The 25,822-nt window shown below is 42.4% G+C and overlaps 1 protein-coding gene across 2 annotated transcripts in view; it reads right to left on the reverse strand.

Moving 5' to 3' along the window:
- Positions 1 to 22,824, reverse strand: part of EFNB2 (ephrin B2) — a 49,924-nt gene extending 27,100 nt beyond the window's left edge. The window contains exons 1-2 of one of the 2 annotated variants that reach the window (XM_063304833.1): positions 21,932 to 22,824; positions 296 to 579 (exon numbers count right to left, since the gene is read on the reverse strand). In XM_063304833.1, coding sequence (XP_063160903.1) covers positions 296 to 579; positions 21,932 to 22,059 — 412 coding nt within the window. In that variant the 5' untranslated portion in view covers positions 22,060 to 22,824. The remainder of the gene's footprint in view (positions 1 to 295; positions 580 to 21,931) is intronic. The other variant, XM_063304832.1, reaches the window with a different exon arrangement.
- Positions 22,825 to 25,822: the final 2,998 nt, after the last annotated feature.

Genomic DNA, 25,822 nt, shown 5'->3' on the forward strand with positions numbered 1-25,822 from the left:
TCTAGCCTGAGTTTTCCTCTTCCTTATATTATTTAGAACTAGGTTAAGATACTCAAGTATTCATCAATTACATTACTAGCATCACCAGCTCAGCCTACATCAGTTCTCTGAAAACCTGGAAATATAAGGCAGGATCTAAAAACAGTAGGGAAGAAGTTAATAATAAGCTGCCATGAAAATACTTTCAAAGAAAACAATATAAATCCTTTAAGCTTCTTACTTGATTGAATACAACGAATAAATTAAGAAACAGCAAGATCAAAAAGGAAAGGAAACAAAGTCATTGTTCACTTACATATGATGTAATAATCTTTGTTTCTCTGAAATTCTAGACCCCAGAGGTTAGGGCTGAACTCTTGAAACTTGATGGTAAACTTAACATCTTGATCAGGCTTGGCACAGTTGAGCAGAGGAGTGTTGTCCTTTTTAACAGTGCAGCTCTCTGCTTGGTCTTTCTCAACCATATAGACTTTATAGTACTCATACTGACCACCAGTTTTAGAGTCCACCTTTGGGCATATAATATCCAGTTTATCTCCGATCTTTGGATACAGTACTAGTCCTTGTCCAGGATGGAATCTAAAAGGATCAGAAAAAAACAGGTATAAGTCATTCATCTGATAAAGAGAAGTAATTATCACACCCTTCAAAAAAAACACAAAAACTGAGGATAGCAACAAAAACAGTTGTTAAGACAACCCAGGCTACAAAAGTAACAATAGGAGAAACCCAATTCTGGTGAAGCCTTGCTACAAAAGTCAAAAATTTCCCTTCCCATACTTAATTTTTAACAATGAAAAGAAACAGCAGAATTATGAAAACATCCTGCAAGTTAAAAAGGAAATGCTGATGGGCACAGGAAAGATTGGAGAATGCTGCTGCCAGCACTCTTGTAAGAATTCATGATGTAAAAGGAGAAACTATCCTAGAAAGCACATTTTTAGTGATGCTAAAAAAAACCCTCCAAAATTATATATCCAACTTATCCAGTATTATCGGTATTTGGAGTCACTGTTCATTATATTATAGATAACAATTTCCGCTGAGGTAGCGGCTTCACCTCTCTCCTAGTCTGCCATATGGAGAGACTGGGAACCCACAGCAGCTGCACTTCCAGGCACTGGATATACTGTACATCTGACCTTCTTTTATTACACCATTTTATTATCCCTTAGCAAGGCTTCAGCTCATCTTTTTGAAACATGAAAGGAAGAACAAGTAAAGCTTTACCTTTCATTAAAACTAGAACCTGCACCAATAACCTGTTAAGTGTTCCTGGTTTGGACACATGAAATATTTCAAATTACTTAAAACTGGCCATTCACTATTCAAACAATTCCATTTATTTTAACGTAGAACCCTAACAAAATTTATATTTTAAAATGAAAATAATTTCTTGCAATATTGATTTAGCTCCAAACTAAGTACACTCTTTTTAAGCAAGAAAGGCCACTGTGATCTTTCCTTTCTGCCTAAGTTGCATGAGTTCCAGTTAGTATCTTTAGATCTGCGGGTGCAGGTTCTAATATCAATAATTAATTAATTAATCAATCAATCAATTAATTAATTAAATTTTTATTCTGCCTTAATTATTTTTATAAATAACTCAAGGCAAGGAACATACCTAATACTCCTTCCTCCTCCTATTTTCCCCACAACAACCACCCTGTGAGGTGAGTTGGGCTGAGAGTGACTGGCCCAAGGTCACCCAGCTGGTTTTCAGGCCTAAGGCGGGACTAGAACTCACGGACTCCTGGTTTCTAGCCTGGAGCCTTAACCACTAGACCAAACTGAACCCTAGTATTAATACTGAGGCTAAATGCCTCCTAATCTAAACTTGTCATGGCAGTTATCTTACTGTAAAATAAAATGTTGCTGAAGACTGAGAAATTGGCTTCTTAACTAATAGCCTTTTTCAGCAGTTTATATTAAGGACTCCCCCCAGCAGACACTTGTATGATCAAAAGTATAAAATAATGGATAGGAAACAAGTTCTCCAGCTCCGATGCTGTTTTATTTCATGCATCCCCAAGGCAGGCTCATAGGGACAAATTTCATCCAGACATGCAGATTTTGTAGACCACAATAACTCAGATTACTGCAGGTAGAGATTTGTCATAAATTTTACTTTAGTCATGCATCAGAAAGATAAAAAACCTGAAAGGTTGTATCTACACAGTTACAGCTGCTATATTCCATTTACATAATCCTTCAGCAGAAGGAGGCAAACTACAAACATTTTACAGCATTTCATCTGCTCATAACCAATCAAGTTGTCCACCTGTTTTGAAAGAGGTACATGAGGTGGCAATGTTCCAGCTAATTAAAACAGATATATAACTTACAGACTAGATCAAACACTTCCTGAATCCCATACTTGGTGCCAAACTTTTCAAGGGCATGGTCTCCAAAAAAAGTGCAGTGTGAAGTTTTGCAGCAGGGATAAGCTAAGTAGGTCTATAGCAGTTGGGTATATCAGACAGCAAAGGTATGAGATAAAAAGTACCATCATCTGCATGTGAAACTGGGAGCTATAAAAAGTGACTCACAGTTGACTTATTGTTCACCCCACTGCAGATTTTTATTCAAGTAAGAAACCATATAAATTAAGCAGAGGGGCACAAACAAGTGTAAGATGAATATATATGTAAAGTGAGGCAGACAGAGAATGTATTACTTTTAAGGCTGATATACAGAATCAGATGGGGTTGATGAACAAAATGGGTCTAATCTCCCTTTATTTGTTTTTATTCGCCTTACTTGTAGCTGCTGCAACAGAAAATATGGAACTGCATATGGTTACTAGGATCCCGTCCAACAGCCAAGAGGCACAGCCTGATGGCACCTTTTGCCAAAGCATATCCAGCTTTTGTACTGAAATACTGGGACAAACAACTTGAACATGAAATACACAAACTCCAGAAAGAAATCTATGGGCTTATTTTTACTTTTCTACGGCACCCCATTATTCCTGAAAAAAACAACAAAGAGTCCAAACAGTGACATTTCAAATTTGAAAACTATATGAATACTCAATACATCACTATTTTCATTTTAAAACTTATTTTCAAAGTAGGCTCCAACTTATGCTTCCTTGTTACAGGGTATCTATGTGATTTTTACAGAAAAGGATATGGGAGACTGCGTCTGTTGGTTATATCTGTGCCTCCCATATATCAGATATTAAGAACAAACCTCTAGGCCAGTGTTTCTCAGCCTTGGCTATTTTAAGATATGTGGACTTCAACTTCATGCTGGCTGGGGAATTCTGGGAGTTGATGTCCACACATCTTAAAGTTGTCAAGGTTGAGAAACAATGCTCTAGGCTAAGAGCATGACTGCCAAGGAACCACATCACTGTGAACAAGACTAGCAGGGAAATCCCATTCCTCCTTATGTTCACTGAATGTCTAGACCAGTGCTTCCCAACGTCTGGCACTTGAAGTCCACCTTTCTTAAAGATGCCAAGGTTGGGAAACACAGATATACACAGAGCGGGTATTCCTCCAAATATTGTTCTAATTTGTAGCTTTATCTGATTTGATCAAAACATATCAGACCAATCACACAGATAATGTATTCTTCTCAAGAACGTTCTTTTTACTGCTGTGCTTCTTGATGCAGCTTGTTTTACTACCTGTCATTTTCATCTTATTGTATATAGAATACTTATATGTACTATCATACTTGTATGGAATTTTATTTCTACGGAAGCAGACGTTAACATTTTTTAATCATTCAATTTGAGCAGAATCAGATCTAGTAAATTATTTCCTCTGAAGATACAAATATGACAACAAGCATGTGTTCATTTGTTAGAGTACAGCTTTAAACAACATGCTGAAGACCTCTCCTGAGTGGGAAACATGTAAACCAAAACCAGATTGCAAAAAATGCACTTCCCTTGACTATGTTACATTTTCAGAATATAACTGCATCGGTGTAATTCACAACAGGGTCTATCGATAGAGAAGTCTAGTTGACACAGGACAGGATCGGTCTGCTGCTCTGAGAGTAATTGTCATTACTGAGGATTCCAACAAGACAACAGCTTCTAGACAAGCTTAACTGACTTTCATTTTGTAACACTGAGGTCCTTAATCCCTTTTATACACTCCATTCCCTTCAACTGATGAGGAGATTATACAGAGGAACATGCAGGCTTCTCAAACATTTCCATTTCCTTTGTATACTTGAGATGAGAAGCTAAATTTTGCACTTGGACTTGTTTTCTTGATTTAGACATGTTACAAGTACAAATTGCAGGAATATTTATAAAGCCTAGAACAACGGCCTCCATCTTTTGGGCATCAGTTGAGCACATCTGGAAATTTGATGGCATGTCATGAGTGCTCTCACAAAATGTCTGCCATGGAGAAAGGGCTTGCCCATTCACAAAATGGCATCTGGAGGAATAGTACTAGTCTCAAAAACACACTACCTCCTCTAGCTTCCCTCCATGGACATTAACTAGACCTCTGCTTCCCATTTTTGTCTTCTTTTCGTAACTGGTGGCTAACTTCTAAACAAAGTACTGAGCTGCAGCCACCCACCATTTATATTCGCTAAGAGAACGCACTCAGGGACGTTCTTGCAAATCAAGATGATGCTTGAAACAGATGGTTCACTCTGCAAAATGATAGCTCTCTATTTTCTTCAGATTAAAATGTTGCCTAAAAATGTATAAACTTGGATGGAGCAAGAGTTTCACAATTCCCAAGGGAGATTCCCACTGTTACCCACAATGTCAGATTAAGGATCCTAGGTCTAGAATAATGAATAAAAAGTAAAAAAAAAACACCCTACTACATATATATTCAATCCAAGATTTAAAAAAATTCATAACTGTATCATAAGTACATATGGAAAATTTTAATCCATTTACTGATTCAACTTTGGTTACACAAGGAAGCAGCCAGTATGTGGCAGTTTCTTATATGTGTGTGTGTGTATACATACATACACACACACACACCCCAGTATAAAATGCAGACAGACAGACAGATTTTCTATTGTAGTTTGTTGTTATCATTCTGGAAATATTTCTAGCTATGAAACTTGCTACCTACGCTGCACCCTTACTATCATGAGAAGCTCCAATATGAAGGAAAAAGCTTAAATCCACTGAAATACTATTTAACACATGATAACTGGTCTTCAGGAATACGCAATGTATCAATAGTAAAATTAGAGGCCTGTCTCTAAGAAATGGATTATGAATGGCTATGGAACTACTAGGAGAGAATGAAGCTGTCTACAGATACAGGGAAATTAGATACTTATTCCAACTACTTCTGGATGAATCATGCCTGTACCTCTTGGCAAGAGCCCAACTGTTGACCCCATAACCTCACTCCACATTTACTTCTCCAGATCTCAATCCTCAGCCTCAAAGTTCTCTCTTTTTCTCTTTTAAGTGCACCCTGTGTTTTCATAGGAATAGGCTGTTAATAGAGAAGGCAACGGAGCTGTGACTGAATTAGGTTCTTTGAAAAAGCACTTTACTTTTAGAATGTATAGAAGAATTCTGAGCATTTCCAAGAAAAATGTGGGGGAAATTGCATGCTGGGCTGGGCGACACAGAAAACAAAATCACATTCAGTTCAGTGTTTATCATTAAAATGGTAGTTCTTACACTTTTTTACATGCACAAAACACATAGGCATTTTTAATGCCACTAAATGCAGGAGAAGAGTTGCCCAAAATAACAAATTAATCAGTAATTGAAATAACAAATCAAGAGTAAAATGAGAATCCACATGTGTTGTTTTTTTTAATGTTCTTCACAAAGATAGGATTTTCTGGGTAGCACTTTACTGCCCCCTTTTGCACTTCAACATTAGAACAAGTCTGAGCATGAACATGCAATTGTGAATCCCGGTGAGACAGCAGATGACTACCGCAGAGGTGAAGATTTACAGAAGGGCAAAACAATCTAAGCTGTATTTTATAGCCTTACATCACTGAATATGTTAGCAAATAGGATGACAAAGCAAGTTAAACAAACAGCTTTTGAATAAGTATATGCAGGGTTAAACCAAAACTTTCTTACTGTTCTGCAGGCAAATCCGCACTTGGGAGGAATCTTTTCTGTTATTTTAGAATATCCTTCGTTTTTAGATGTACAAGGCAAAATATACTGCCATTTAAATTAGTTTGCTATGGTTACAAGGAAAGAGAGCAGGAGCCGAGAGATTATCTGCCAAAGGCCACTATAGGATAGACATAGCAGGGACTTAAATACGCACAATTATTTTTCAAGCCATGCCTTTCATACAATGCCATGCCAAAAGAAAGTAGCAAAAATGAATTCAGAGGCCCTGCTGCCTTTGAGACAAAAACTAGTTCAGCTGCTCTAAATTGCAGCAGCACCGTAATTTATGCATAATGATGCATGGCGATACTGTATTCCTGCATTCCGCTGCTCTTCCTTTTTTTTCCTTTCTTTTCCAAGCCATAAACCTTCCCTTGTGGCACACTGTTTACAAACATACCATACTGATAAGGGCAAGGAAGGTACTTTCTCTCTTCCAAAGGAACCTCAGGCTCCACTGAACAAAGCCTGTATGTGCTGGGCACCTTTACATTTAAACTTAATCCATTTCCCTGTCATCTTAAAATTACTAAACAAGTCACAATAATATTAAATTTCACTGCCCTCAGCAATGTGCAATTGAACCTTCACTGAAATGAAAGCCAACTCCCTTTGATATCAAATCTAGTTTTCAGTTCTGCTGCCACAAAATGGAAGAGTCTGATATTGTATTAAAGAGGCAAGCCTGTGTGTTCAAACTATACAGCACTAACGTTATTTCTGTTTTAAAAGGTAATCATTTTTCCAATTTTTTTTAACGTGATTGCCAGGGGGGAAAGATCTACTTGATATGGAAAGTTTTGCTGAACTGTGCAGTACAGTACTAATAAACATTCTTTCTCTGAAAGGATGCAAGAGAAAAAAAAATAGTCAGAATCTGAAATTTCAACCCTGGCTAAGATAGCAAAAACCAGCTAGTTAGCTTTATTAACAGGCATGGCAACTCATAAGCAAAGCTAGCAGAGTCAACACAGAAATAATTTTTCCATTTCTGAGCTATCAAAGATGCTTACATTCTGACTAACAAAGGGATTTAAGAGTAAGATGGCAGTCTAAAATTTGAGGCTCCTCTTAATTACAATTTGTCAGCCCTTGTGGTTTTTTTACTCCAAGTTCAGAAAGGGTGGTGACAATCTTGTCATTGCCTGGAATGTCAGACCCACAACTGCATCTTATAATACAGGAAATTCTAGTTTTGTTATTCTTTGATGGAAGTTTGTAAGAAAATCACAGAGATACAGAAGCTTTCAAAAACATGCTGTTTTCAAGCTGAGATGTAATACATCAGTTATTTCTTCACCCTGGCTATCTCTCTCTCTCTCTCTCTCTCTCTCTATCTGCCAGCCCTATTCAAAGCCATTCCTTCTCCTTTTGAAATTGAATTTGCACTTACCACCCTGGCCAGCAAACCAGGACCCTTGTGAATAGGTCCAACATCCAAACAGCAAACAAGCATACCACCAGGATATACTGTATATTGCAAGGTACCTTTAATACTGAATTTAGCATTGTTTAATGCAAATAAAATTACCATACATGATCTGGACAGGAGTAAACAATGTATAAAAAATGCCTGAATCAGCATAAACTCCATTTTATGTATTTTAGATGTAACCTTGTTTTACACATAACACTAAACCATAATGTGTGTGTGTTTCTTTTTAATTTGTACAATGCATGAATTCTTCTTTCTGGAGATGCATGCACAGATCACGCTACGCCAAAAACAAGCCAACCAAATGTACAGCCTATTGTTATCTCTGAAATAGATATTTCCAATACCTTCAAATCATTCTATTGCCATACAGAGTTTGTCTATGAACAGTCAAAATCCCTGATTCAGATCTAATTACTTAATTCACTACAAATTCAGAGTAAAAAGTATTAAACAGTCTGCAAGATGCCACAAAATTACATATAATTTTGTAAAAACAAAAATATGCCATTATGTGCAACAAACTGGCTTAGGGTTAAAAACAAATAGAATTGTGTTGGACAATGACACAACTAACCACACCGCTGGAACAATCTGAAGACTTGCATGTGGCTGTTTCATATATTCAATGCAAAGTTTATTTGAAATTATGTGTATACTTAACAGGAACCAGCAATTATGTGCCACCTACAAAGCATACTTTTAATATTGATCACTGATGTTTAAAATCTATGAAGTAGTTCTGCTCAGATGTCAAATGTCACCACCACAGATGCATGATACTCTGTGGTTATCAAAAACTAAGCCAAAATCCTCTATGTATTTTCTTGAAGAAAACCTCTCTAAACTCAGTGGGGCTTACTTTTGCATAGACATGTTCAGGGCTGCACCATTATATATCACATTCTTATTCCACCCAAGCTAGGCTACTAAAAGATTTCACGAAGTATAACCAAGCCTTCTTCCACTAGATGCATATTAGTAAAAGACCTAAGCTGTAATGATGTGTGTTATTAGCACTAGTTTACAAAAAATCAAGATCACAGCAATGGTTACAAATCCATTACTTTAATCACCGCAAGTAACATATGCTTTAAGAAAATCATGAGAGTGACACTAATTTTGTAGATCCTAAAGTAACAGAAATCATGGGCTGTCATGTTCATCGTTCCAATGGTTTGAATACATCGTAACGTTTCACATGTCACTCTCCTGTTCCGTGTCTGTCATTTGCGGGGAGGGGAATTTCAGCCGTGCCAGGCTGTAATCTCCTTGCTGTTCTGCAGGAATGTATGTTTGGGTTATGACATGTCTTCAAGGTTACTTTCCCAGGCCGATGTGTGACGGTTGCCAACACCTGGGAGGGGGTGGTTGCTATGGTGGGGCGAGGGGCGGGATTGGGTTTGAAGCGAGGGTATTTAGTTTGTATTTGGCGCGCTTTTGCTCATTCTCAGCTTTCTCTGTATTTGCATACTATTCCTTTAATAAATCAGTTATCTTTAAGCCCGAGCTTGTGAGACTGAGTATTTGGGTTTAGGCAATCATTACATAAAGCTGAGAATCATAATGAAATTTTCCGCTAGCCCCCATCCAAGCCTTTGGTGAAGGGGAGAGCTAGCGATGACTTTAACAATGGATGGACGAATCGGGGCGCAACAGCGCTCCAGCGGGGACGGCGTGGCGGAAGCTCGGTCGGGGCTAGCTCATGCCACCTGGAGACCCCAATACCCCACGTTTCCGGAGGTGGAATTCGCTGATCGGCGGGTCAGGCCGCAACGGGCAGAGTCGCGGGGGAGCGACCTCAGCGCGGTGGCCGGTAGCGATGTTCCGGAGTCGGGGATGGGTTTGGAGGTGGAGAGCGGCGCCCCGGTGTGGTCCCCGGAGTGGCTGGCATCCTTGATGGCCCAGGCTGGGACGCGGCGTGGCTGCATGGTTCCGGCGAAGGAGGGCGGCACATCGGCATTTTCGTTGGAGTGGTGGGTGTTCCTGCTGACCGAAGCCGAGCTGCGGTGCGAGCGCTCGGAGGCGCAGCGGGACTGGATGAGGAACTTCCTGTGGCTGGAGATGGCGCTGCTCCACGGGATGCAAGCGCGGCAGGAGAGAGCCATCGTTCCTGCCTGTGTCAGCGCCAAGAAGGGTGCGGCCTCGAGGGGCCTGGGCTGCGTGGAGAGCGGCGGCGGTCGGGCGGGATGCAGCGGAGAGGCCGAGGTGAGACAGCCCGCCTTGGGGCCCGAGGAAGAAGGCGACGCATTCATCGCACTGAGGGCGGAGGAGGTGGACCCACCGAGCGAGGCTGGCGATCAGCGAGAAATCCTGGATTTCGGGCGAGATAGGGGTGGGTTTCAGGGCTTTGTTTGCTGGAAGCATGTCCCTCCGGACTGAGTGGAGGGGCGGGGCTCTGTGGTTTGCTTTAGCATTCTCATGCTGTTTAGCCTTTTGCATTTATATGCTGTTTAACCACTGTAACCTGTTCCTTGCGTTTTGTCATGATCGCAATGTTCAATGCTAATATCTGCATCGTGAAAATTTTCATGCCAATGCTTAGATCTTGTGTAGAGATGAATGGGAACGTTTCACATGTGGATTCTTTGATGCGTGTCTTCCTATGTATAGGTGCTGATGCGTGTCCCACACTGTAAAATCACTTAGCCCGTCTCTATTTTGCCTAGCCGCATGAACTTGCTGCTTAGTTTAGTTTCTTTAAGGGGGGCGATATGTCATGTTCATCGTTCCAATGGTTTGAATACATCGTAACGTTTCACATGTCACTCTCCTGTTCCGTGTCTGTCATTTGCGGGGAGGGGAATTTCAGCCGTGCCAGGCTGTAATCTCCTTGCTGTTCTGCAGGAATGTATGTTTGGGTTATGACATGTCTTCAAGGTTACTTTCCCAGGCCGATGTGTGACGGTTGCCAACACCTGGGAGGGGGTGGTTGCTATGGTGGGGCGAGGGGCGGGATTGGGTTTGAAGCGAGGGTATTTAGTTTGTATTTGGCGCGCTTTTGCTCATTCTCAGCTTTCTCTGTATTTGCATACTATTCCTTTAATAAATCAGTTATCTTTAAGCCCGAGCTTGTGAGACTGAGTATTTGGGTTTAGGCAATCATTACATGGGCACATCTGTTTCTTAACAAATCTCTCTTACAGAACTTTGTGTCCTTGCCAGCAAACTGATTTTCCCTCCTCGATTCACCAATGAAATCTAAAATTGTCATGAGGAAAGAAAAAAAAAAAAACAGGAAAAGCACCAAAGGTTAAGCACTACAGGATAGTTAAACCAAACTGCTCCTGGAATAAAACTGAAAATTAATTAAGCATGAAGAAAACAAATGAAGGGTGGACAGAAAATGTGAAAGGACAGAAGACCCCCCTCCCCCGAGACAAGATGCTCTTAACTTTAAATGACACTTGTACCCAGTCAAGCATACAAATGAACTGCTGTTTGGGCCCCACTACAGCAAACGGCAAGCACCAGTACAGGTGGCCCTATTGGATAACCCATCTGAGAGTCAGCAACGCAGCAATGTGCAGGTCCGCATACATCACTCTCCAGCTGGATTTTTTAAATCTGACTTCTCACACATGAAAAACCCAGAGAAGCATAAAAAAATTTAAAAATTAAAAGTGGAGATACTAGCTTGCCAGAAAATGGGCTGGACTGGAGCTGAATGTTTTTTGGGGAAGTCAATGAGACTATCACATACCAGTTGAGGACTGCTTCAGATGCTGTGGTACTCTGAATAGGATAGTGAGCTACTTCCAGGCTAGGCTGTTTAAAGGAAGGTCTATATGCAGAAGTGACCCAGAATGGCAGGTGAAGCTTATTTCAATATAGGATGGCAATGACACTCTTCACTGTACCTGGCAGTGAGAAGTTAGCTTAAGGGACACATGACAGAAAAGACCTGCCTCCCCCAGAGCTCTTCCTTTCAACCTCTCAATACACCTGCCATTTTTTTTTAAAAAAACTAAAAAATAACATGCTGCTGGAGGAAATGGCATAGCTGGCTCAAATCAGTGTGGGTCAAAAGTGATGGGAAAGCCAAAAGCAGTACGTATTACACAGATATGCCTAACCCCATCTAAAATGATTACAATAGTCCCTGAGCCACAGGACTCACCCAGCTCATTTTCCATGTATGAGATTTTGCTGGATCTCTGTTGTCAAAAAGTGCCAAAATACATTCTTTCATCTATAACATGGGGTGCAGTGTATATAATGGCTAGAACCTGGCAAAATTTTCACAAAATGGCAAATGATCGTATATTTCTAACTCAGAGGAGAAATATAGTTAGCTGAGCACAACTCAAATTGACTGGTATTTTTTTCTTGCCCCTAACCCTATTACTTCCACACGATTTTTTTTTCCTTTTTACTGTGTTGTTATAAATATTGATAGTTTATGTTAGTTCACTATTAAGATTTTTTAATTTTATTTGGTGCCTTTGAGTCAGTCCTGACTCCTGGTGACTGCCTGGACAAGTCCCTGCAGATTTCTTGGCAAGATTTCAGAAGCAATGTGCCATTGCCTCCTTCCTAGGGCTGAGAGAAAGTGGCTGGCCCAAGGTCACCAAGCTGACTTTGTGCCTAAGGCTGAACTAGAACTCACGGTCTCCTGGTTTCTAGCCTGAGATGCCTTAACCACTACACCAAACTGGCTCCCTGCTATGATATTTATATGATATAATTAAAAATTCTTGACATTCTATTATTTAGATCACTTTGAGTATTGGAAATAAAGAAAAAAGTAGACATTCTATCAATATTAGCTAGAATTTAGGATATCAATGTTAGCATTAAAATTATTTGGCTTTTTCATTCCAAGTTAAGTATAAGTATAGAAAGGAAAAAATTAAAAAAGGAACCACTTCCACGGGATTTTCATTATTCCAATAAGCAATAGCAATAGTGATGTCACTCACTGAATGATTCTAGAGGATGTAGAGACTGGCTTGTTCTCATCCATTGCTTCTGCAATTTCTCTAGCTTTAATCAAGTATTTTATAAGCATTCAGAACAGTTACCCTGTCAGTCTTTATGGTTCCTTCTTTCTGCAAGGCTGTATGAACCAAACACAGAATACCTTCTCTAAAATATGGTTTAATGTCAATAGCAGGCTTACCTGGTCCTATTTTGTTCATGTCACATTATGAAAAGCCAGTGAGATTAGATGACTAACAAAATATGCTTGGAGAAAAACTGCAGAAATAAAAGCAAAATTAAATTAAGCCCATATCCCACTATTTTGGCCTGAAACTCACTAGACACAGGTAGTGTTTCCTATTATTTTATAATGCAAATAAACTGTTGTGTTTTCTCCTATGACCCAAGTGTAATTATGTATCTGAATTGTCTACAGTACCTAAAAGCCACAAAGTGACCTGGAAAGATTGGCTACTTTGCAAATGCTAAAGTTTAGGAGTTGATCAAACTTAAAAAAAAATAGTCTTAATCTAGCTCCAATTATTTTAATGAGAGTAGACTTAAGGACCAAATTACATGTCTTTGGAAAAATGATAAAATAATGTGTTAACGATAGTGTTTCTTTTTATGGAATGGATAACCTGAAGTGCTTTCACACATCAGGCAAAGCACGTACATCCTCCTATGTACATCTAATGGTCTTACAAAAGTAATTTGAAAAAGATCTAATGCAGAGCACAAATACCACATTTTCCATCACTCCACAAGTGAAATGACATGCTGTAGCCTATCACATGTTCCCACATCAACTGTAGAAGGCTCTTTCCTCAGATGTGTCAAAACACCTTTCTGTTAGCTGTTAGAACTCCCACAAACACTTGGCTGGCCACTGCAGGAACAGAATTTTGGGCTAAAACGGTATTTGGTTAGATCCTGCAGAGTTCTGGTGTTCTAGAAAGATCATCAATCAGAGGAGGGAGGAAAAAGGGGAATCTTTCGCAGCATTAGTTTCATTAGAATCCAAATGTTGGGGCTTACCTGATAGGTTATCAAGATGCATGCATACACATGTCCCAACACAGTTAACCCCACCCATGCTAGTTCAGTATTAATAGCCTTCTGCTACTCATCGGACTTCAACATTCTCTTCCGGTTTAATGTTCAAAATGGGCAACAGTTACATCCATCCATACATCCATACATATTTGGGATCCAGTTTATCACAAAATATTTGGATTGCCAAAAAGTGGTATGGACTAGGATCAAGTCTATTCTCAATGGAGGAAACTCAGGGAATGCCTTTGGAGAAATAACAATCTCCTTACCCAATCTATCCCAGAGTTTGTAGTCATGGAGGAAATCAAGTTGGAGGAAAACCCACTATGTGCACTGTGATCCCAGAGAAAAGTTAAGATATAAATCCTAAAATTAGAAATAAATATATTAATGTGGTAGTACACTCATAGCTGCAAAAAGCTAGTTCTGTGACTGTCATGCTGGCCACATGACCACGGAAGTGTCTACGGACAAACGCTGGCTCTTCGGCTTTGAAACGGAGATGAGCACTGCCCCCTAGAGTCGGACACGACTGGACTTAATGTCAAGGGAAACCTTTACCTTTTTACACTCATAGCTGCAAAAAGCTAGATTCCTACTAATCTACTAATTTCAGAAGGAAAATCAAAATATGAATAAATATGAATAAAATAAGCAGAATATTCAGCATCATAAAAAAAAATAGTTTGACCTCTACACAGGAAGTTATTCCTTGCGTCACCATCTGCCTTAGAGTGTGCTTCAAGAAAGAAATCGTGTAGCTTATCAATCTACTACGGCTTCTTCTCTGCATTGTGAAAATTCCTTGCAAAGAGATAATGCATTCCTCCAGCTGCAGACTTCAGTGCAATGCAAGCCCTCATCAGAACAAAGATATACAAGTAAGTGCAATGCACATCCATGGCTGATTTCTAAAATGAACAGTGTGAAGAAACATACTTGACAACTACTGCATAGAGAAACACTATATAAATCATTGCCTCTTCTTGATGTATCACAATGTACATAGCTTTATCTGCAACATTTCAGAAATGAGACATGACAGGTAGGTTCCAAAGCTAAATGTTGGATAATGGTTAGCAAACAAATGACATAGGTTTTTGCATTATTTCTTTAATCACTTTAACCCTTGTTCCTACAGAAAGCATAAGGCCAGAGTAATTCAACTGCTTCTTTTGTCATTTGCCTTCCATAAATATGCACCAGTCTGCATTTGAAAGGCTGAAGGAGGCTGCAAGCTTGCTGGACATTTATCATGCCCTGTTCCCTGTGAACAAGCAAATACTTTAGTTGAATAGCCCATTAGCAATCATTGTCAAATGCAGAATGTAAGGTGCTTGGATGTGACCAGCCTTTAAAGCAGAGGAGGGCCTCCCCTGAGCTTTGTATATTATCTGCAGCCCAAATGGATCTTTTGCTATAGATTTCTGAAGGTTAAGCGGAAACACCGGAAAATTCACAATGCTCATTATTACACATTTCTTAAAGCATATCAGCTTGGGACAGTTTGACCATTTGGGTTTGGGAAAAGAGTAATGGGTCAAAAAAAGTTTCAAAAATATTTTACACAGGAAAACAGGGATGATTTGCTGAAGTTTAATCAGTCAGCCTTCTCCAAATATGCCAAAATAAAAAATTGACAGATTGCAACAAGCCTTCTGTGATCTCTTAATCCATGCTTTGTTCTATCAAAATACTCCCTTTTCTTGCATGTGATCTACAAACTAACTTGCCTTTTTTATCATAAATATCATACCAAGTTTTATGGGAGTTTGGTAGGTAATAATTGAAAAGCTGAAGGCTCTCTTCTTTTTGGCTCTTCTGAAAAATTGTAAAAGCTCAAAAAAAACCCATAACTACATTGTTTTACAAAGCGTAGTAGAAAACAAATGTACTCAAGAACATATGAAGCTGTGATTTCTTTTTCTACTTTAACAAGTCCCCAAAATATAAAAGATTAGCAGCAACAAACTTTCTTACAGCTGACCTAACGTTAGAGAAATTAACACGAAAGTTTGGTCCAGCTTTTTTCTCTCTGTTTTTAACATAGACTAAATCCACTATGATATTTGAAAATAAAACACTACTTGAATTAAGCCATTTAGTTTAATTCAGATGACTATAAAATTTTTAAATGAATTTCTCAACTTCTTCCTCTTTTAAGAGGTAGTGAAATAAACAATTTAAAAAGTTCTCCAAAATATTATTCCCAAGGAGGGAGGGCCCAAACCAGAACTTTTGCTTCTCCTGTGGAGTACAAGACTGAAAACAGTCTCAGAAGGACAACTGAAATCAAAAGCCTTCTCTTTTTATTTTCAGATAACCTCCATTCTACCCATCTCCTTCTCTGTTCCTTGCCAGCATGTCCCTACTTGAATTCCAAACAGATTAAAGAAATAAATTTGAAGTGCTGCTAATCCTACAGAAGGTATGTCATAGCTAAAGCTGGAGTTAAAAAGAAAAAAAAACTTTTGCATCTGAACCATTCCAGGGTTCCAAAGTTTTAATCAATCCAAATCTCAGCAATAAAAAAAAGGCAGTAAATGAAATCCACCTTTACCATATTAGGCACCACCAATGAGCAAGAACTGAACAGCCTTTCTCTGCTGCCCATCCAGCCTGGCCACAAGCAGGCCTTTATACTTCCTAATCCCAACCCCCCAAGTTTTTTTTCTTTCTTTCTTTTTCTTTTTTTTTGCAATTCTCACATAATACCTTGCAGCCCTGAAGCAAGGCCCTTAGTTCCTACATCCCTTTCACAGACATGTCATTTCCAACATCAAGCTAATCTATATGTTGCCATGGCATCCCCCTTTATCTGTCTTTACATCTTATGAGCAGCATGGATTTACCACATTATTTTTTATCTGAAAGACAGAAAATGGTGGTTTTATTGCCCTACAATCAGATTACCACTGCTAGTTTCTCTATGCCTTTTTACCATACTTCAATCAAAAGGGATCACTTTCTTTATACCCTGCCCTTGATTTACATTACATCTGTAAGGGCCTAGTCTGGGTTGTAATCCCCTTATTAACTAGGAGCAGGGTTGATTTGCCTAAAAATAAAAGCAAATTGTGTCCGACCTTTTCATTTTGTTTTTGATTTGGAACTACAAAATGGATTATCAAAGAAATCTTCAGAGTTCACACAGCCACTATACTACTGAATTCAAAATAAGAATTAAACAAGTTAAACAAGGAGAACCATGTCAGGGGTTTACATTTTCCACCATGGCTGAAGGGCTGAATAGTGGTACTTCTTTGTATATGTCGCCTATGGAGAAAAACAATGGATCAGCACGAGTTTTGTTCCCAAGCAGTTCTGACATAGTCTCTGGCCATCACCTTTCCTGCCTACTTTACATTGATCAGAATATTTTTTCTTAGAAACAGGTAACCAGCCAGACTCATTTAGAGGAAGGAAGGAAGGAAGGAAGGAAGGAAGGAAGGAAGGAAGGAAGGAAGGAAGGAAGGGTATTGCTTCCTACATGGTATGCTGCTACCTCAATGAATTTCTTTGGGGTTATTTTTCCCCATCAAAGAACTGTTTCATGAGCAGGGAAGGAGTAAGATATAAAGAAAAGAGGAAAAAACTTACTATGTCAACTTGACTTTCAGTGACTGCGTTGCCCAATGGCAATTACTGAACTAAGAGTTGCTTTACTTCAGAAAGCTTACAGGTAAGAGGCTTTGAGATTTTTATACACACACACAATGTTCCCAACTGATCATGTATATAATAGCAAAAGTCATGTATATAAGGGCAAAAAGCAATCATTGAATCAGAAAAACAGCCTTTTCCTGTAGGTAAACATAATCTAAATATTTTTTTAAAGCTTCAGTTACTCATTGCATCTTGTGCCCTTCAAATGTTTTGGACTGCCACTCCCAAACCTATCAGCCAACATGATTCAGTCTTATGGGAATTGCAGTCCAACACATCCAGAGGTCACCTATGTGGGGAACACTACTTTGAAGAATGCAATCAAGTATCTATTTACTTGACAGTAAACCTCTTTAAGCATATGGACATATCTCAAATGGACTTAAACATAGCTAGGACTATACTACATAAGCCTTTAACTTTAAACCACAACTGGCAATGTTATGTTTTAAGCGAAAACTTAAAATAAGGACTTAGTTTCATTATATAAAGTTAACTTTCCATACTACAAGGTCAGATATACTTTACAGACATATGGTCTTTTATTATGAAGACAGTTTTATGAGTTCCCACTCTCTTGGTGGTATGAAAAAACCCTATACATTTGGGGAGATCATATCAAGGTGTGATAAACAAAGATTTCATCTGCACATTCTATAGCTCACAGAAAATAATTTTTACGCATACCCAGCGATTCCCAGGTATCACTATATATATATTTCGTGGACACAAGTCAATAACAGTTAGGATTAAGAAGCAAAGCTCTGGATTTCTAAATAAATCATCGAGAAGTTTTACTAAACATATTGAAAGATGCAATCTCTCCTTGCTGATAGCTTTTATATCCTTGTGAGGCAAGACTCCCCATTAGTTGTAGTTTATCATCCTGACAAAATGCAAGAAATGGTGATGTGAAGGCACTCACAATTTATCCCCACTTTCCTCCTCCTCTGTATTAAAACCGACAAGATTAACCCAAAGTAAATTGCAGAGCACAGTTCAAGGAGCTATTCATTCAGTAGTGAATGTGCATTTGTTTGCCTACAAGAAAACAAGAATAAGAATTTCACAAACAAACAATGAGAGGCAGGCTGGTTTATGCTACTGAAGAGACAGCTTAAATAGGGCCATCAATTGTAGGCCATTTTATCAGTCTCTGACAGGCTGATGTTTATTCAGGCTAACTGCTGCGGATTTTATGTGTAATAGGTTATCGGAGACACTATTTGGCTATTTGTTTGCTTTTCCTTAGTCAAATTACATCTCATTAAGGAGAGGAGTTCCGCCATTGGCTGACATAACTTCTCTACACAAGGAAGACAAATTTAAGTAACCTCACTGATAAGTAAATGTTTCTGTCCTTCACTCTGAAACCCACCTAACAGAACTTCAGTTTGAGACTTATATATAATTGGGAAATTGCCCTACTGGCTACAAAGAAAAAAAGCCAAGATATGCAAGGCAATATATTTTCGTTGGCAGGAAGAAATTTCTTCACTTTGTGTCCCTACAGCTATACAAGACCTTATATTACTACCTTTGCATCTAGTTTTCTGGATGGCTGAAAAGACATAGAAATCACATCCAAAGAAAATCTTAGAGCAAAGCACAACGTATGTTGTATCCCTTACTGACTTAAAAAAAAAAATAGAGGGTACTTTCATGACAAAGGTATTAAGCTGCAGCTGAACATAAATATAAAAGTCTCAGCTGATTGCCTTGTTTTTCTTTCCTAACCACTACTAAACATGCTGGTCACCAAAGTGAATCACAGAACTGCAGCTTGGGAAATCAGGTCATGAAAGAACGTTGGTTCACCTTCTACGGCATTACCTCACATTCACTACGAGCTGCTCTTGACGAAATCTCCATTGATCACTTTCCGTATAATAGATTTCTGAGTTACGGTAGGCTTTCACCCTGAGCAAAAAGGGCTCAGTATCAATTATACTAATTATATCTTCAAACTTTGGAAAAGTATTACAATGCAATTCTATGCATTTACCCACAAGTAAATCCCATTCTGCTGTATAAGACTATTCCATAGAAGGTGCGTTTACGACTGCAACCCTAAATACCAACCTCGGATCCAGATTCTTCTAAGTATCACTGGGGATAGGGAGGAAAAAGAAAAATCTCTCTACAAAGAGCTTTCCTTTCTCTTAAGGAATAACCTGCCATCCTTCAGGCACAGAACAGAGCAGCACTCAGAAATACAATATGTTGATTAAAAGTGACAATCAGACACAGTTCACATAGTGTAGTATTACTAATGCATTATTCCAAAGTGCAGGCCACTTACGCATGCTACCTCAGTGAGGTGATGAAGCCTGAATAATTAATAGCAAAACATTTCAATCCCATCACTGGGCACCATTTACGTGAAATTCCACATTTAAGTGGCAGAGAAGAAAGTGCTGATAATTAAATCATAGTTAAGGTTGCTGTTGATATTTCTATCAAGTAAAATCGAAGAATCGTTTTGGTGACAAGGCCCTGTGCTATAAAATGGGGAGTCAAGTAAATCATTTGAGACTGAAATAGAACACTTGGTTAAGGAGCAGGGGGAAAAGCAGAAAAAGCAGGTAGGCAAGTTAGCCCCAGAAACTGAAAGGAGAAAGAAATGACTACAGCACCGCAAAGTGGTCTTTTATGTACTGGAAGAGTGACCTCTGTAGGAAAAATGCAATCACTAGATTGCACCTAAAGGTAGGTGGGCAAATATGCTTTTTCTCTAGGACTAACCTGAACACTACTACATGCCAGGATGACTTCTCCACTTCAGCATGCAGTTACATACACAGGCACTTTAAATAAACTCGACTAATCCTTCGAGGCAGATTTCTTACCTGGCTTAAACTGAATTTAACATGAAATCTTTTCTAAATTGCAGAGAGAGTGCTAAAATAAGCTCTTGGCATCCAGGTCCAGCAACGAGCAAGAGTGTATATCTATCTCAGGAAAGGAAGAAAGTGTTAGTAAACCTGGACAAGTATGTCGTGATCCCACAAAGGATAAGCCAGTTTTCCACATTTCAATGAAAATAAAGAGCCGGTCTTCATTTTTTCACGTTTAAGCTATCTATGTTACGAAGGGCTGCATTGGACCAGAAAAACGTTGGGGAAAGGAGAGGGCTGGGTAGAATCAACAGCAGAGTGGAAGAAAAATGATGGACATCAGAATGTGGTTTAATTTATGAACATGATATCTTAACTAAACTTCTTTTGCCTTTAGAATCAACTTCAAATGTGTGTCATTTTAGCTGGAGCTCATACAGCCTGCAAAAATAGTATACCAAACTCAAACTATTTCACACTTGCCAGAAAAGCTGTTTCCCAACTGGATTGTTATTTTACAGAGAAACTTGTTTTCTGCCACATCCAGCAAGCTTACGAGGTTATGCAGAGAAGTGGATCTTGCTTATAATAATTTTCAATAAACCATTTGCTAATGAACCATTAAACCATGGACCTTAATGTGGCTTTTTAAAAATTGTTTTCTCAAGAAAGACTATCAAGAGAATTTCATTTCCTCTACATTAATTTTAGAAACAAAAAACAGAAATTCAATGCAAATGATGGCTTCTTAGACTGCGAAAGTTAACAGGTTTAGTTATTTGCAGGAAGACATTTTTCAACAGGGGAAAGAAGTATCAAATCCTCTCTCATGGAAATTTTTTTCCCCTTTATTCTAAGCATAAACTCCTTATGTAAGCATGTGTATTACAGTATTATACTTCACTGACATATCATATGATTGGAAATTCTGAACGCCAGAAGTTTACCCCTGCAGCTCTATGGGGGAAGGGAGACGTCTAAAGCCACTAGACTTAAGGTGGAAACTCCCACCACTTCCCATTTTCGAATCCTCTTCATCAACTCTGTCTCAAGTTCCAACCCTTTTGGGGTGCCCATATCTTTGTTCTGCTTGGCTCTGTGAAGGGCAGCATGCAGTGGAAAAGCATTCAGCTGGGCAAAGCTCTTTCCTGACACACTGGCTTGGGTTCCACTGCCAAAATTAGAACAAGACTTGATTAAACCTGGAAGCCTTTACCTGGGTCTATAAATAGAGGGCAAACAGGGAAGAATTTGGTCTCTTCAATCCCTTCCCACTTTTTCACACACCTCCCTTGCTCAAGAGGCTGCAATCCTGGGAAAGGGATGGCGAGTCTGCCTACAAAGGTCTTAAACTTCTGCCAACCCCACAAAGCAGGCCGGCGACTATCATTCTGTATTCAGCATGGCCAGAAAGCTTTTCTTCCGACGCCCAGCCGGTCATCTGTTCCTCTTCTCGCCCAAGAAATCATTCCGAGATGCCTTTCGCTGGGCCCCGTTCCTTTCAAGGAAAGCCTCAAGACCAGCGTACGGGTTACGGACAAACAGACGCTCCGCGTTTCGTTTCTAAAGCAGCGGAATGTCGTGCGCACCGATGCAGTGACGCCCGCGCGCAGAAAATAAAAATCGCTGCGCGGTATTTCAAGACAGCCCCCAACCACCTGAGAGGCTCAGCAGCCGAAGTGCCCACCTAGGAGAGGTAGGGCCTAGGACCACGCTGAGGCTCCTTCCCCCTTTCGTTCCCGATGGCAGTCCCGCTTCCCAGGCCTCGCCCGCGTTGCGACCCATTTGCACTCCGCAGCTCGCTAGGATGGCGATCCTGCGGCCTGTCTAAAGGGCCTGGCCGCGCGAGCGAGCGAGGCTGCCCCTGCCCATCCACGTTCGCCGGGGCTGGAGAGAAAGCGAGCCGCCCCGGGCACTTACTTGGAGTTGGAGGAGTTCCAGTAGATTGGTTCCAGCACCAGCGAACTGGCCAGCGCCGTCCGGCACAAAAGCACCCAGATTCCCCAGCAGCACTTCCCGAGCGGGGATCCCCCCCGGCGCGCTACCATGGTCGGGGGCGCCGCCGGCGGGTCCTGCCCCAAAGGTTCGCCAACTCCGCGGCGCCGGAAGAACGAAGGCGTCCACAATCCCCCACCACGAAGGAGCCACAACCAGAGGCAAATCCCGGGCAGCCAGCGAGCTCGCCCTCCTGGCTTAAGTCGTCGGGCGCACGGCCGCCGGCATGGACCCGCAATCCCGAGCTGGAAGACGACGGGCGAAATGCACAGCGCCCCCGGGAGCCCCCCCCGTCGCCCGCCAAAGGAGCGCGACGACGACGACGAGCACCGCCCGTCGCTCAGTCCTGCCGCTGCCGCCGCCGCTGCGCTCAGCTGCTCCCGCCTCGCCGCCGGCCACCAGGAACGGTGCGAAGGAAAAAACGAAAGGAAGCCGGGAGAGAGGACGCCCAATTCCCCGGTGGCGCCCGCAGTTTCTTCGCCCCTTCTATAAATCCACTTGAAGAAAGCGAGGTAACCGGTCCCGCCCGGCGGCAGATCCGCGGGGCTCCATCGCCGTCCCAGCCCCCGAGAAGAAGCTGGTTATTCCCGGCGTCCACACGCTTTTCGTCCCCTCTCCCGCGGGGCGAGCCCGGCAAAGGCAGAGACGCCTCCGGCGGGCTCCCAGCGCCCGCACCGCCGACGACGACACGGCGAGGAACGGAGAAGACGGAGCGAGAGACCAGGCAGGCAGGCAGGAGCGCTCGACCTCACATTCGCCGCCGCCGCCACACGGAGCAGCCGCTGCCTCTTCTCTCCCGCCGCCGCCGCCTCCCTTCCCCTCCCCCTCCGCCCTCTTCTTCCTCCGGCTCAAACCTCGCTCGTCCGCTTCTTGCCGGGCTGCGGGGTTTCCTGCGGCCGCGGCCTCCTCCCAGACTCCAAAGGCGAGAGTGAAGCTCCGAGTCGCTGCTCCCGCGCCCTGCCTCCTCATTATAAACCCGGCCACCCCCCTTCTCCAGCAAGTCTTGTGCTGGTTGGGTGGCGCCACTGTCACTTACGCCCAGGCCCGGAGTCCACCTTCGAAAGGGGCGGGGCGTACGCGGGGAAGGGAGGGGGAGGGAGGGACAGGTAACGCGCCCCATCCTGCCGCGCGAGCCCCCGTCGCGAGGGCACTGCGCGCAGGACCGAGAAGGAAAGCGCGGCTTCCCGTCTGGGCGCAGGTGTGTTTCGTCAGGCCCGGACGCACGGAGTGGCTCCCGCTTCTCTCGCGCCCCGCCGAGCTGGCTGGCGCGAAAGGGAAGAACGCCCTTCGGAGCCCGCGAACTTTGGGCTGCTCCGGCTCGTTTCTCCCCGCCTGCAAAGCCGGTCGCCTGTGGCCGCCGACCTCGCGACCCTTCCGTCCCAGTTGCAGACGGCGGATCGTAGCCTGTGAAATTCCTTGCGGACTAACTGCTGGCGTAAGGAGCGCGCCGGGAGGAGGGGTGCATTTTAACTCCTTCCCCTACTAAAGCCGGTGGCTCGCTTGCGACGCCAGGCTCAGTAAACTCGCGCAGTGAGATCCTGTGCCTCCTTCCCAGGGAGCTAGTTGCCCAAATTCTTACTACCGGAGGGGCGCCGAGGGGCGCAGGGTGTTCTGGCTTCGGGTTCTTTCTTCTCGCCCAGATGCCACTTTCGAGCCGAAGGCGCGGTTCTTCCGCGCAGCCCGCCTGCCTCTCCTCGCTTCTGCGCCAGCTCGGGCCCGAAGGAGCGGCCAGGGCGCGCGGGATCGCTTTGCAGGCGGTCTTCCAATCCCGGGAACTGGGGGCTTTACGGGCGGCGCGGTAGGGTTGGCCCAAACGGGCGAAGAACTCATCCGGAGGGGGCGACGCGACGAAATTTGGAGCCGAGTCCTAAAATTGAAGGACACGCGGCAGGTCCCGCTCCAGACATACCAATCGCTGGGTCCGCTGCGCTGGTCGCCTGCCGCCAGCAGCCTGTAATTTCATAGAACGATAGCACCCACTAGCGGCCGCTGTGAAACAGCTGCTTATTATACCTTCCTTTTGGCGATCCTCGGAAAACTTTACCTTGAAGTACAGTAAAACTGGACTTTTGTTGTTTTTGTTGTTGAAATCGTTGTTGTTTTTAACGGGGCTTTTGGAGAGATTGAATCCGTTTAGGAATTGGAGGTGAAATGTGCTGCTCTCGATCTGTTCTGTCTAATCGGCTGGTAGCCAAAGCAAATGAACGCAAAATAAAATCTGGCTAAAACTAGATGTAGCCCATATGTTATAAATTATAAAACACATTTAATTGAGGGTTTGAGTAGCGGAGAGGTAGGAATTCGAAATTATCTAAAATGATATGAATTGCAAGGAAGATAGCCATCAAATAATTTTGCGGCGCTATTTGAAGGATATGTGATACTTCAACTATACGATTAGACATTAGGGGTTTGTTTGAGAAATACTTATTTAAAAATAAATGCAATGACGCAAAAAAATAAATTAGTTCTTTCAGACCGAGAAGCTGAAAACATTCTTCAGATAATGGCTGAACCACAGGAAACAAAGAAGCTAGAAAATGTCAAATCTACACAGAATTTTATTCTCCTCTCGTCATGAAAACTTAACGTCCTTGCCGCTTAAATAAAATGACCCCAGGAAATCACCGTAACTAGAGAGGGTTACTATTTTCACAAGGGGAAATGGCTTTAAATTTGTGGGATTTTTACTTATTTATTTAGGGGGATGAATCCTTTTGTAAAACAGCCGTGTAAAAGTCCCACTTCCCAAAGCTGAGTGACTCCGATTTCTCAGCTCCAGGTTTGGCACCGTCTCCTAGAGTCACCGAAGTGGGGCAGTTAAAATCTGTTCATTCCGGATCGAGCGTTTCGCTCTCTTTCCTGGGGCGCTCGCACAAAATTAACTCCCCCCCCCCGCCTCAAGTGGACCAGCCCAAATAACTTTTCCTAAGGGAGGGGAGACAATCCTCTGTTGCACCCCTGGGAGTCGGTGCTGCGAAACCAACCCCAGGTCCGAAGGGGAAGCAGAAGAAGTGGGAAGGTCGGGGGACGGGAGACGGGAGACGACCTTTGCATTACTTCGGTGCGTCCAAACCTACCTTCTCTAAAAAGAGGTTGCGCCCTCTCCTAAACTTTCGCCAGGACCCCGAAGAAAGTCGGGCAGGCTTCCGAGACAGGCGCGTATGGAACCCTACAGAAGCCCCGAGCGGCTTCAACTCCAGCGTCTTCGCCAGCTCGGAGAAGAGCAGAGCTGGAAATAGCCACGTTTAGGATTTTTTGAGGGGGGGGGGGACTAACGAACAAAGTGGAGCCAACCACTTTAGCTCCAAGGAGACCCTCCCAGAATATTTGGAAGAATTGAAAAATGCCTTTTAAGGGATTTCAACTTTTTCTGAACTTTATTCATTCAGGAAGACTGCCTGGAAGTTGGGTGTTCCTCCCCTGCCCCCGATCTATTTGATCCGATCTAGTTAGCTGAGCTGGGCAAGCGATAGGGCGGCGGCTCCCTGGGATCGTTTGGCTGTTGTGGAGCAGCAGTAAGACAAGGCCAGGGAGCCCTGCTCGGGATTTGGGGAGAGGGGGCAGGTGTGTGCGCAGCGAGCCGGGGGCTGGTGGCGGTACTTGGAAGACTCGCTCCGCAGCTGCTTGGACGCCTCAAGGGTGGCTTCTCCCGAGGAACCGTGCAAGGATCGGCTTTTAGCGCAACTCGCTCAGAGAGCCCCGGTAGCGTTCCCCAACAGTTGTTGTTAGAGACGGACTGACGTTCCCAGGCAGGGCGCCCGAAGGCATGTCTAGGGGAAGCATTTAGAAAGGGAGGAGACGGGAGGATGGGGC

Source organism: Candoia aspera, chromosome 5 (genome assembly GCF_035149785.1).
Source record: "Candoia aspera isolate rCanAsp1 chromosome 5, rCanAsp1.hap2, whole genome shotgun sequence".
NCBI classification, from domain to species: domain Eukaryota; kingdom Metazoa; phylum Chordata; class Lepidosauria; order Squamata; family Boidae; genus Candoia; species Candoia aspera.